The sequence below is a fragment of the Pollicipes pollicipes genome, unplaced genomic scaffold (genome assembly GCF_011947565.3).
Source record: "Pollicipes pollicipes isolate AB1234 unplaced genomic scaffold, Ppol_2.1 Scaffold_5724;HRSCAF=6776_pilon_pilon_pilon, whole genome shotgun sequence".
NCBI classification, from domain to species: Eukaryota; Metazoa; Arthropoda; class Thecostraca; order Pollicipedomorpha; family Pollicipedidae; genus Pollicipes; species Pollicipes pollicipes.
Window position 1 is genome coordinate 55,070,685 of NW_023596746.1, and position 12,530 is coordinate 55,083,214.

The window sequence follows — 12,530 nt, forward strand, 5'->3', positions numbered from 1 at the left end:
ACAATTTAATGTCTCCGGTATCATTAAACATGACTTATCAACACCATGTCAAAAACTATTGAGCTTTTTCTGATATTGACAAGAGGCAATTCGTACTAGACAAGCAATTGGCCCAAACATTTATGACATCATAGAGAGATATTTAAATAACAGACGTTTGCACCGCACCTACGACAGTTTTAAATTCTACGTGTAAGTCATCAACATTGCATTTCAGCGTTATCTTATCCCTGATTACTGGGTCAGGGATTGGGAATAAAGGTGTTGTCGGCGGCGGAGGAACGTAATTATTTTTGTGAGAAAACGCTCTTATTTCAGTGAATTATGTTGATGTAGGATTAGTCAAGTGCTGAATTTAGCCGACGATCTTTTATAAGAAGGGCTGTCGTAAAATACTGATAGCCGAACCAAGTTCAACTTGACTTGAATTAGCTAGTGAACTGGGGTTCTCTGTGGCAGATGTCATTCAACTATGATAAATGTCAGGTGATGCATTTGGATAGTTAGAGCGGTGAGGGCACTAGCTATTGATTGGATGGGAGTTTGACCAGATCAGAGAAGAAAAGGACTGAAGGGTTATAATTTATAGGGTTTTTGATGGTGAAAAACAATGTGGGGCTGCAAGGGTTAAGGCTAAGCAGGAACATCCATTACAAGAGTAGGAATGTTGCTTGGTCTCATGCTTCCAAAAATATATAGATGACTGGAAAGAGTACAGCAACAAGCATTTAGGATGCTCAATGGGGTTGGCAACTTATTGGTAATTGGTGATTGGTAACTTACACAAGGATATGTTTTGGGTCTTGGATTTGTACTTGGTGAAATATCACAGATGAGAAGATCTGGCAGGGGTATACAAGATTATGAAGGGGACTGACAAGGTAGATCTACATAGAGCGCTGGAAATTAGGGCGAGACATAGAGGAAACCACTTTCATTTCTTAAAAGGTAGGAGAAGAGCTGTGAAGAGGCAGATGCCATTTAGTCAAAGGGTAGTGAACCATTGGAATGGGCTGACAAACAAAGTTGTAGGAAGTCCCTCTATAGCAACATTCAAAAACTGTTTGGGCAAGTTCTATCTAGATGTTTTATTGGTCTAAAGATCTTATTTATAACTAAATTGATGTAAGCCAAGTAATTAGTTTTGAGGATGTGCATGTAACTTCAGGTAGACCAACCTCAATGGGTTCTTGTGGCTCTTCACGGGCCAGATATCTTTGTCTTTATGTTATGTGAGGTTGTTGGTGTACAGGGTACTTTGCTTGCTTGCACATGCCTTGAGGTGCTTTGTTTGAATGCATGCTGCCTGGCAATTTCATTTCATCATGGAAGTTGGTTTGACTCATATTTATGTCCATGTCAAAGGAGCTATGTTTGTCTTTGCCTTGTCAAGCCTACATAAATCTGTTGAAGCTCTGGGTTCTTAGACTTACAGAGTGCATGGCTGAAATTGTTACCATGGTTTTACTGCTATGCCAGTCATCAATAAGGTAATCCACATTTTTTTTAAGTTTACTGCTTTTTCTCTGGTCGCATGGTAGCCTGAAAAGCATGCACCATTCCCAATCCCTGTGCAACATCTGTATCCTGAACCATTTATGCTTGTCCACAGAGTTCAGGCCAGATCTAGCTGTGCTGAGTTTTTAAATTACATTTGAATGGAAAAATGCTGGCATTTCTATATTTTTAGCATTTCTGTTGAAAACTCACTTTGCAATAGCAGTTTTTGGAAACCTTGAGTGCTCTGGTACATTCATGGTGCTCAAATTTACTGCAGGCATGAGGCAGTTTTGTGGCAGTGCTGCTGCTGTGGTTGACATGTCCTGTGAAGTTCTTTTCTAGTCTGGCCCACATGATCTGAAATAATCTCAGTGTAGTCTTTTGTATATTTGTGAACTTGTGTATGTATCTTGTTGGAAGTCAGCTTTAAAATTGCATTTTTGGGGTTTTAAGCCGGCAAGTTTGCTGGTCTATGGTTATACTTCAGTGCAGTTCCTCGAGCATGATGAAAATAAGTTATTGGTAAAGCTGTTAGAATACTGCAGTGACTTGAAAATAATGATAATCAGTAATAATGACTAAGAATAAAGTTCATCTATCTCATGCTCTTGGTCTTCTTATAATGCTCTGTCATTCTTCAGATGTAGACTCACTAGTCACATACAATAACTGCAATTCACATATTCCATAGGTATGATCTCCCTCTGACCATGCAATGCTGTTCTTGCCTTGGGTACCTACAAACATATTTATAGTTGTAATAGTCTTGGGCTTGGACTGCCTTCAGCCACCACTGTTTGATCAGCACATCAGCTAAAAAAGTTAGCCACTGACATGGTTAGTGTTGGATTTGGACAGACTCTTTGGGTTTAGAAATTCAAGTCATGTGAAATATCACCCAACTCACTGATGGACACCATCCAGGGCTGTTTTTTGTTTCAGCATGTCCAACAGCAGACATGTTACTGGGTGGGTAAAGCCCCAAGCATTCCGGACCTTATTTTCACAAACGAGGAGGAGATGGTGAGCCAAATCAAATACCTGCCTGGGCTAGGTTACAGCGACCATGTGGTCATCATGTGCATCGGTCTGTCTCTCTGGGCTGCAAACTCCCTGTCCAGGCTAGCTGACACACAAATTACAAGCATCTGGCAGACACCCCCAAGTTAATGAACTGGTCCCCAGTGGAGAACCGCAGCCTCAAAGATGCTTACAAGTTCTTCAAGGAGAGAATCACTAGGGCTACTGAGATTTGCTCCATCAAGGGAAGGACTAAACTTAAGAAGAACTTGTACATGAACCCAAGGGCCATGCAGCTTAAGAAGACTAAGGAAAGACTGTGACCTATGTGCACGCGGACTCGGGATGTTCTGGACCTTGCCATATTTGTGCGGTGTCGCAATGACCTTCGGAAGTTGACCAGAAACCTTCGGGAATAGTATAAGATGAAATAAGTAACAGACCTCAAAGGAAACCCTAAGGCCTTTTGGAGGTATGCCAACTCTTGACTATGCACAAGATACGGGGTAGAAAACCTTCTTGACGATGATGAGGTGTTGACCAGCAGCAACGAAGGAAAGACCAATGTCCTCTGTAAATTCTTCGCCAGTGTTTTCATGGATAGCGCCATGCCTGTGATGCCTTGCAAATTTTACTGGACCGTCTCGGGATGACGTGGACATCTCCACCCAGGCAGTGGCAAACAGATTGGCTGCCTTAAAAACCTTGAGCGCCTCTGGGCGAGACGATATCCACCCAAGGCTTCTTCGTGAGTCCGCAGACGTCCTGGCAGTGCCCCTTAGCACGCTTTCCGAACATCTTTGGCAGCCGGAAAACCCCCAGGAGTAGAAGCTTGGCGAGGTAGTCCCGATCTTTAAGAAAGGTAACCGACGGTCCCCAGTGAGATACCACTCAGTCAGTCTTACTGCCGTTCCCTCCAAGATACTCGAATCTTTTCTCCGTGATGCCCTAATTCATCACTTCTCGGAGTCTGGACTTATGCATGCGACCCAGCATGGGTTTCGCCCTAAGCGGTCCTGTATCACCCAGATATTAGAAGTCACGGAAGATTGGAGCGCTGCGGTATGGGATGGAGAGCCGGTGGACGTGGCGTATCTGGACTTAAGCAAAGCCTTTGATTCTGTGCGTCATAACCACCTTCTCTCCCAACTCCATGCTTACGGTGTGAGAGGTAACTTGCTACTCTGGATCAGAGCTTTTCTCACGCACCGGATGCAGAGCGTGCGGGTCCAGGGCTCGGAAGTCGGACTGGATCGACGTCGTCAGCGGAATCCCGCAAGGGTCAGTGGTTAGACCAACGCTATTCATAATATTTGTGAACGATCTGCCAGAACAATTGCGAAGCGTGGTCAGGATGTTCGCCGATGACACCAAGGTCTACTGTCGTGTCCCGAGACCCCTGTCGGTATCATCTCTACATGTTGACCTCGACACCCTGGCCTAGTGGCCAAAGGAGTGGCTGCTCCCCTTAAGTGCAGCAAAGTGCAAAGTAATGCATATGGGAACTGCGACCCGAGGTTGATCAGCTTCTTGGAAGGCGCCGAAATCGCGGTCGAGTCCACCGAGAAGGACCTCGGGATCTTCGTGGATCATAGGCCCAAGCTCCATGTGCAGACGGTGGAAGCGATCTCCAAGGCCAACCAGATGCTGGCGGTCGTGAGGCGGTCTTTTGCCAACATCGATGCTCACACGTTACCATTGCCCTTTAAGATCTTGGCACGTCCGTACTAGAGTATGGCAACGTCATCTGGGGCTCTTTCGGCAAACTGAACCTGACTGAAGTGAGGCACCAGTCACACACCGAGAGGCTCAGACTCCTCCAGGTGCCCTCGCTGTACTACCGTCGTCGCAGGGAAGACATGGTAACAGTGTAACAGCTGTGTCATGGAGGTATGTCGCTGTTGTCGCCGTCGGAAGAGGAGTTCCTGTCAAGACAATTCGGAGGTGACAAGACACCAATGAAAGCTGAGAAAGCCTCAAGCTGGGACTCTCGTCCGTCCGTCAACGATTGGAACGTTCTTCCACACCTGGTGGTGTCATCAACCTCAGTTGAACAGTTGTCAAGTCTAGGCTTGATATGCACTTGGTTGGCTGACGTCATGTATAACACCCCACGCTGGACCTGCCCATAATTTGAGACTGTTTGGTTACCGGACCGGGAGCCTGACGAGACCGGGACCTACAGGCCAAGTGGCATATTGTATTTCCCGATCACCATGAGGTAAAGTAAGGCAAATGTGTGCATGCAACTGACAAATATCTAAAATCAAGTTTAAAAACTCCTGGGCATATTTAATCATATTTCCATTATCTTGGCATTTGAATTCATGCAATACTGCCTGCTATTTGACGCCATATAAAATCGTGAGATTAGTACAATACAAGAGATTACAAGGGGCTTGTAAGGCCTGTTCAAGGGATAGATCAAATCTCCTGGGTAGGCAAATCTGGCTAGAAATAATTTTCTGGGGATGCTGGCCATGGAAGCGTTCAGGTTGAATCTGCACTTGCATGGCAATTCTGGCGCCCTTGAATATTAACTGCTGCTCAGTAAGGTAACTTGAATAAACATGACCAAATATGATGCCTCCAGGGTGTTACCAATGCCTATTGACCCAGCATGTTCTTGTGTAGGCTTAAATCAAGGTCTGAATACATGCTTTTGTAAGTCTCAGTACATTGAAGTGATGTTGTTATTTTATGTGAATGCAACCTTGTTTGCCCCGTGCTTTACTAGCATGGAGGTTATTTTACAGCACAGACAGCGGTTGTCATTGATGTCTGCATCCTTTCAAACTGGTGTAGTGGGAAATACTGAAGCAGTCATCCAGCATCTAGACCGTGCTACTGGTCTCCATGCATGACCCTGGCGAGCTGAGAAAGGGAAGGAAGCCCACGGTTCATTCCAAAACCCATGGAACCCATGGATGATTCATGTTCCAAAACAGACGTGTCGTTAGAGAGCCGGCTGGCTGGCTGATTTCAGACTGCAGGTGTGCCACAAAGTGAGAATAATGGGCGCTACATGGCTGTGCAGTTGACACACCCAAAAGCCCCATTACCTCTACCATTACTTCTAATTTGAGAATCATATCCATCCATGGAAGCATCAAGATGTGCCAGAGTGTAACGCATTCCAGCCATAGTCTTTGCTAGCGTACGATCTGTTTCAGTATCAACCTGTGGAGCTGACTTCCTGTACAGGTTCACTATCTGACCAACATGCCACTGGCTTCAGCACCTGCCTGTATCAGTGCACTGCTGCTTTGGCATCAGCGAGTCCATACCAGCGGGTCATCTCTTTCAGCATCTCTGCACCAGTACATCCGCCAGTCACCATGGACGCGGCAGTGAGGGCGGCGCTGGAGGAAGGTCGCGCGGCCGGCGTGGCCGGCCTGCTGGCCGTGGACGCCAGCGGACTCTGTCTGGCCGCCGACGGCAGCCTCAGGGAGCCGGCCAGTGGCCAGCTGGCGGCGCTGGCCGCCGCCGCTCGCCGCGTCGAGCCAGACGCGGCCCGGCCGCCGTTGGTCGCCATGGAGACGGAGAACGACGTGTGCCTGGTGACGTGTGCTGGCAGCGTCACCACGGCAGTGTTCAAGGATAAATAGGGAGGGGTCCTGGAGGGAGGGATCGCCATCTGTGGGAGAACTGAGGCCTACAGTGCCTGTTACGTCGCTGCAAACTGGCCGATGCCATTGCTCCCACTTCGGAGCGAAGTGAAAGTGATTTCGCGCGGTGGAACGGTTCTGGGAAAGTGATACTGGGAGTGGTGCCCTGTTATAGTGTTGCGTTTGTATGCAGAAGGGAAAGAGGGCCGTGGATCGCTGTTGGGCCGCCGAGTTTAGAGCTGAATTTAACTATCGCTGTGAAATACGAAACTGCAGTGGATGGTGACTGACCAGTCGAAAAACCCAGTATCTATGTTTATGCCTCTTGAAACCGCAAGCTTATTCATGTATTTTGCTGCTTAAGAGCTGTAGTATGTTACTTTGCTTTGTTAAGGTGCATATTGATCTTATGAGGCTTTAGCTGCGTGGGGAGGGGGAAGGCAACGTGAAAGCTGTACATTATTTGGGCGGCCCATTGTGGAGATTATCTTTGACGATGTATACTGTCTGTTTGCATGTGGGTATGAAGTACATCATGCACATGTATAACTGGGCTTTGTGTGCTGTATGCATCCCAGAAGTTGCAGCTCAAAAGCCAGTTGTAACTGTTTTTTTCATACTTAAGTGTGTCATTTAGTGACATGTCTGCAATGTACAATGCATGAATTCATGTCATTTTCTGCACTTAGTAATTCTGTCACTGTTGGAAATGATAACTTCAGGGGTTGGCCGCAAGTTCTAAACCATAAGTGCCTACTAGAGAGCAAATGGACATTGTAATGGTTAATGCAGTTATGTAAATTTGCCTCTTAGACTGATGCTCAAGCAAGAACAATCATTCAGATTCATTGTGAATCTGCAACGATGCAATACGTCGGTGACGAGCGCAGCCTTATCACATGGATAAGAGGGCCCGCGGGCGCAGTGTGCGGCATGGTGCGCGCATATTAGCTCTGGTGTTTACTGTCACTTTTGAGTAAGCTATCCCACGGAAGCCGACCCGGACGCCTGAGTGCCCTGCAATTGTCGTCTTCTGTTGCTTTTGACCGCCAAGAACCAGTGTCGCCACGCATGCGGCGCGCGACATGGACGCCGCTGAAGAAAGCGGGGCCTGGATCCAGTAACAGGCAGACCCAACTTTGCGTTATATTGCAAGCTAACCGCATACTAGTCTTGGTAGTCTCGGCTTCCGGTCCAGATATACGAGTCGTGTATATATACGGTAGCAACAATGCGCTAGGAACGCCACAAAAGTGCTGCGAAAACAAATATTTGAGTGGCGGTTGTATTTGAATTAGTGCGTGGTACCGTTGAAGGATACACCGCACAATCAGCGTTGGTGGGTGTTGCAAACAGAGTTTTGACGATGAATCTCGCACAGCTACTTTATTAACAAGTGATGGGTCCAATCAACAAAGTGTGTGGCTTCATACGGACTGAAGACTGCCACATCATTGGCTGATCAAAGCACCAGTAGGGTTTGCTGTACACTGTATCCATAGCCATACAGGACTGGGCAGGACATAGAACGTAAAGCCGGTCACTTTATTTATATTGCCGATAGACAGACTCGCTCTGGCAGGACCATTGTAACGCTTGAGGCGAGGTCCCCGTGAGAGACGGCGGAAGCAAAGATTAAAGCTGGAGCCGACTGTAATGGCCTTTACCAGATACGGTAGCATGACAACGGTCCTGACATACCTATTCCTTGTATTTCACTGTTTATTGAGTTACCTGCATCGAGAAATTCGGAGAGTGGGGAGCGTGGGACCGTCGCTGGTGCCGGTCGCCGCGGCGCCGCCGCCGGCTCGGCCGGTTCCGCCGCGCTCCCGTCAAATATCGGCGGGACTGGCGTTCTCCCTGGCGTTCGTGTGACAGGTGGCGTAAGGTTCACCCGCCGTTGCGCCGGATCCCATGATGGGTGCTGCGGCGATGCTGCCGGTGTCCACGGGTCGGCAGCCGCGTGTGTGGCGCCAACGAACGAGTCAGTGCCGAATCTGCATCGTGTGGGGAGTGATGTATTGTCCTCCACTACCTACGTCAGTTCCAGGGTATTCGCAGAAAGATGAGAAGCACAAGAGCTTGCCACGCTCAAACATAATTGGGCGTACGAGCAGGCGCTCATCTAGATCAGGGATTGGTAAGCCAGCTCTTAAGAAATGGAATGAATGTTTTCAAGCACTCAAGACCAGCTAGAATCATGCGCGGTGAGATAATTTCAGTCATAACATAACAGAATAACCCGATAACACAGGTCTACTTCCAACTATCTGACAGTATCATCATGTCTTGTATTTTAACACACATCAAGCGCCAGACAATGCATGGGATTCATTTTTCACATACTTTATAATGCCGCAAAACTCATTGAATCAACATATTCATCAATCATCTAATAATGTACCTGCAGCGGTTCATCGTCCCCCCAAAAGTGGCCTTCACGAGCTATCACGACGCCTGACTAACTCCCAGGTACGCGCGAGCCAACGGCCGGATTGTCTCAAGGCGCCGCAAACTCTAAGAAAAATATCAAGGATTCGCGCACACTTTTCTGCGAACTCACAATGAAAGTTTAATTAGAACAATTTTAACGCTAGCTGGTACAAAACATCGATGAAACGTCACAGAACAATTATCACACAACGAAAGCTTAAACAGAGAACAGGGAGCAGGCTGGACGAACCCAACGATCGGGGAGGTGTGATAATTGTAAGAAACGGTAACTACTAAATACGCCACCGGACAAATGAATACAGGATATCGCTGTCCACAGGTGACCTAATGGCGTATGAACAGCAATGCTTTAATTATTATTTTTTTGCCGGATCTTGCTCCTCTACAGGCGTGCGTTGCACAGCTTTGCCTGGTGATGAAGACACACCCATTATAGGGGGCCACCAGTATCCTGATCAGCTCGGTGTGGTGGCTTTCCAAACCGTGCTGAGTTTCCAGGAGGTGACGGCCGCAATCCCACACATCACCGGTACCGACGCGACACGCCACTGCACTCCCCAGCAGCCGCCAGGGCACTGCATGGTAAGCCGCGTCCAGCTGCACAATGTAGCGGCGGAGCTCCTGCTGAGCATTCAAGACGACCTCTTGACCACTCCAGCGGAGCGATTTATCGTTATCGGCCAATCAATATTTTTCATCCACAGACGGCGTCACAATGTGGGATGTGGGGTCGTCCGACTCCCGACGGCTCGCCAGCGCTTCTTGGCAGCTCGGGCATCCTGCTCTGTCCAGTGCCCTTCGGACGACGAATACGGTGATATAGAAAGCGGCATTGGCGACCACAAAGGACAGTCGCGGTCGGTAGTCATGATCGCCCAGTATATCGAGCGCCTCAGTGCTGTCGGTGCATGTGTGCCAACGGCACCCCGCTAACTGGGACTGTAATCCACAGCTAGAATGGATTGGGATCCAGCCCGGTGAGCTTCCCGCTGCGTCCGTTCACGCGTCTGAACGTAGCTACGAACTGGCTAGCGTTCGGGTAAATGTTCCGAATCCGACTAAAATTGTCCATCGTTTGCAAGTGAAATCAGATTTATATATCAGTTGGTTCGGCAGATGTGAGTAGACAATTTTGCGTCCCAAGAATCTTTAATTTTCAGCTAATTCTAATCCTGTTGCAATATACGTCATTGGACGCAGAATTGCATGGCCCATAAGATGGTGTGACTTAAAACTTTCTGATGCTTACGGTTTTTGCGTTAAATACAAAAACGCATAAATTTCCAAAAAGTAGCATTTTCTCTAAAAAAAGTGTTGAACATCGAAAGAAAATGGTCCGGCCACGTACACACGCTAAAGGAACCATGGGCTCTCATTTTACAACCAAAAGTCAGGTTAAAAGGTTTGGCTTTCCGTACAAGTGGCCATGTTAGTTTTTTCATTCTCAAGTATGCAACAATTGGATCAAAATTTCTAGCCTAGTTCTGTATCGTTTGGAAGGGTAGTTATATTTGGAACGTAACTGGTTCGGGAGACGTAACAGCAGAAAAGTTCACGAACAAAAAGCGATCTAATTCCGACTTAGCTGAATGGCATTGTATTACATGTCATTAGGTGCGAAATGGTACGGCCAAAACAGTGATGTGATTCACAATTTTCTCACTTTTGTAGTTTACGTAATATTTGAAAAACCTTGAAAAATTCCGCTCAGCTTGGCACTCGTAGAAGCTGTTAAATGTCACAAACACAATTGCCGGTTCATACACACACTAATGGAACACAGCTTTTCATTTTCTACCAATACATTGTACGTCCAAAATTTTGAATTAAAAAAATATCCAGCAAATCACCAGTAAATAGGAATGTAGCCAAAAACATGTAGCATCGATGTACATCGTTCGCAAGTAAAGCTAGCCCTCAATGTTCATTGGTTTGAGAGATATGAGCTTAAACCATTTTACGTCCAAAAAGTCGCCCATTTTTAAGTCCTATCAATGTCGTTTCATTATACCGCATTAGAGAATGACTTATCTCGCCTATGCGATGTTGTTCCTTAAACCGCCTGCTCCTGTAGGTTTTAAGCTACATACAACAAACCTAGAACACAGTCAAAAATTGCATTTAGTGTAAAATTTTGACATTTTCCGCAACAAAGTGGCCCTGATGAAATTTGTGTTATGTTTCATGTTTACAACAACAACCATGAATGTTTGCAACATCACTGTGTGTCGTTTGCAAGTGAAATCTTCCCCTGAACGTGGCTGGTGTCAGGGACAAAACCTTGGAGGTTTGCGCAGAGAAGTGGTATTTTTTCAAATTGGTGGAATCTCATTGTATTAAGCGTCATTAGATGCGTTAATGCACGGCCAATTCAATGGCGTGGTTTGAATTTTTCTCACTTGCATAGTCTTAGAGAGTTTTTTTTAAAACCTTCAGAAGCCACGCAAACATTGGCCTTCGCTCTAGAAACTGTTGACATGCACAGCAACATTTGCCACTTTAAACACACACGAAAAGAACTACGACCTTTTATTTGATACCAAACATCTCTTTTTCAAAATTTTAGTTTTTTCAAAAGAAATGGTCATGGTAAAAACTTTTATCTTTGCCCGGTGAACAATAATATATACCTTTGTAACACCGTTGTACATTGTTCGCATGTAAAATAAGGCTTATGTTTCAATTGGTTGGAGAGATATGACCTTAAGCCATTTTACGTTTTTGAAAATCGGTGATGTTCAAATCCTGCCATTGTCGTTGCATTATGCCTGCTTAGATGCAGAACTGCCTGGCCCATGCGATGGTGTGACGTTGACTGTCTAATGTTTATAGATTTTGAGCTAGTTGCAAAACCCCCTGAACCATGCCCAATAGGGCCATTTCATTAAAAAAGCGCAAACCAGGACAGAAAATGCTCCCGGTTCGCAGTCACGCCGAAGTTACTATTTGCTCTCAATTCACGCAAAAAACTTCTGCTTCAAGATATTGACGTTTCTTTAAAAAAACAAAGTGGCTGCGGTAAAATTTCTGTCGTTTGCAAGTGCAGTCTGCTTTCGAACGTACCTGGTTACGAAGACAAAACCTTAGAAATCTGCGCGGACCAAAAATCGTACTGTTCTAAATTTGCAGAATCTCGTCGTCATATGATTACTTAGACGCATAATTGCACGACCAATACGCTGGTGGGATTTTAAATTTTCTCACTTGCATAGTTTTGGAGTTAACTGAAAAGGCCTCAAGAAGCCGAGTTCAACCTTTGCAACTACTTGCGGCTTCATACATACACTAAATGAACCATAAACTTTCATTTTGTATCCAAAAATCTCATGTTAAGAATTTGGACGTTTTTCGGAAAAAAATGATCCCGGTTAAATTGTTTTTTACATTAACCGATGAACAGCACTACAGTCGACAACTTGTAACATCGTTATATATTGTTTGAAAGAAAATGTAGCCTTCTATCATAATTGTTTCGAGGAGTAGAAGCTTAGACCACTTAATGTGCACAAATTTGTCCCTTTTCAGGTGCTACGAATGTCATTGCAATATGTCAGTTTAGACGCAGAATTGCCTGGCCCATGCGATGGTGTGACCTAAACTGTCTTATGCTGATAAGTTCTGAGCTAGATACAACAAACCTGGAATCAGTCCCAAAAATTGCCACTTCGTCTAAAAATCGTACACCCGGACAGAAAATGCTCCCGCTTTTTACCCACCCTGACGTTATTATTCCTTACCATTTCAAACCAAACAACATCCCTTTCGAGATATTGAAATCTTCCGCAACAAAGTAACCGTGGTGAAATTTGTGCTCTTTTCCATGTTTACAAAAACGACGATGAATGTTTCCAACATCGTTGTGTATCGTTTACAAATGCAATCTGCTTTCAAACTTACCTGATTTCAGAGACAGAACCTTGGAAGTTTGCGCGCACCAAAAATGGTTAA

General features: G+C 45.8%; 1 protein-coding gene across 6 annotated transcripts; it reads left to right on the plus strand.

Annotated features, from left to right (window-relative positions):
• The first annotated feature begins 145 nt into the window (after positions 1 to 145).
• On the plus strand, positions 146 to 6,972 carry LOC119102255 (uncharacterized). 6 transcript variants are annotated; one of them, XM_037225625.1, is made up of 2 exons: positions 146 to 192; positions 5,828 to 6,972. In XM_037225625.1, exon 2 carries the CDS (start codon positions 5,859 to 5,861, stop codon positions 6,126 to 6,128), a length of 270 nt encoding a protein of 89 aa, XP_037081520.1. In that variant the 5' UTR covers positions 146 to 192; positions 5,828 to 5,858; the 3' UTR covers positions 6,129 to 6,972. The 6 variants fall into 6 exon arrangements, with proteins under 6 accessions (XP_037081520.1, XP_037081515.1, XP_037081517.1 ...); XM_037225620.1 differs by having other exon boundaries at positions 186 to 241; XM_037225622.1 differs by having other exon boundaries at positions 191 to 295.
• Positions 6,973 to 12,530: the final 5,558 nt, after the last annotated feature.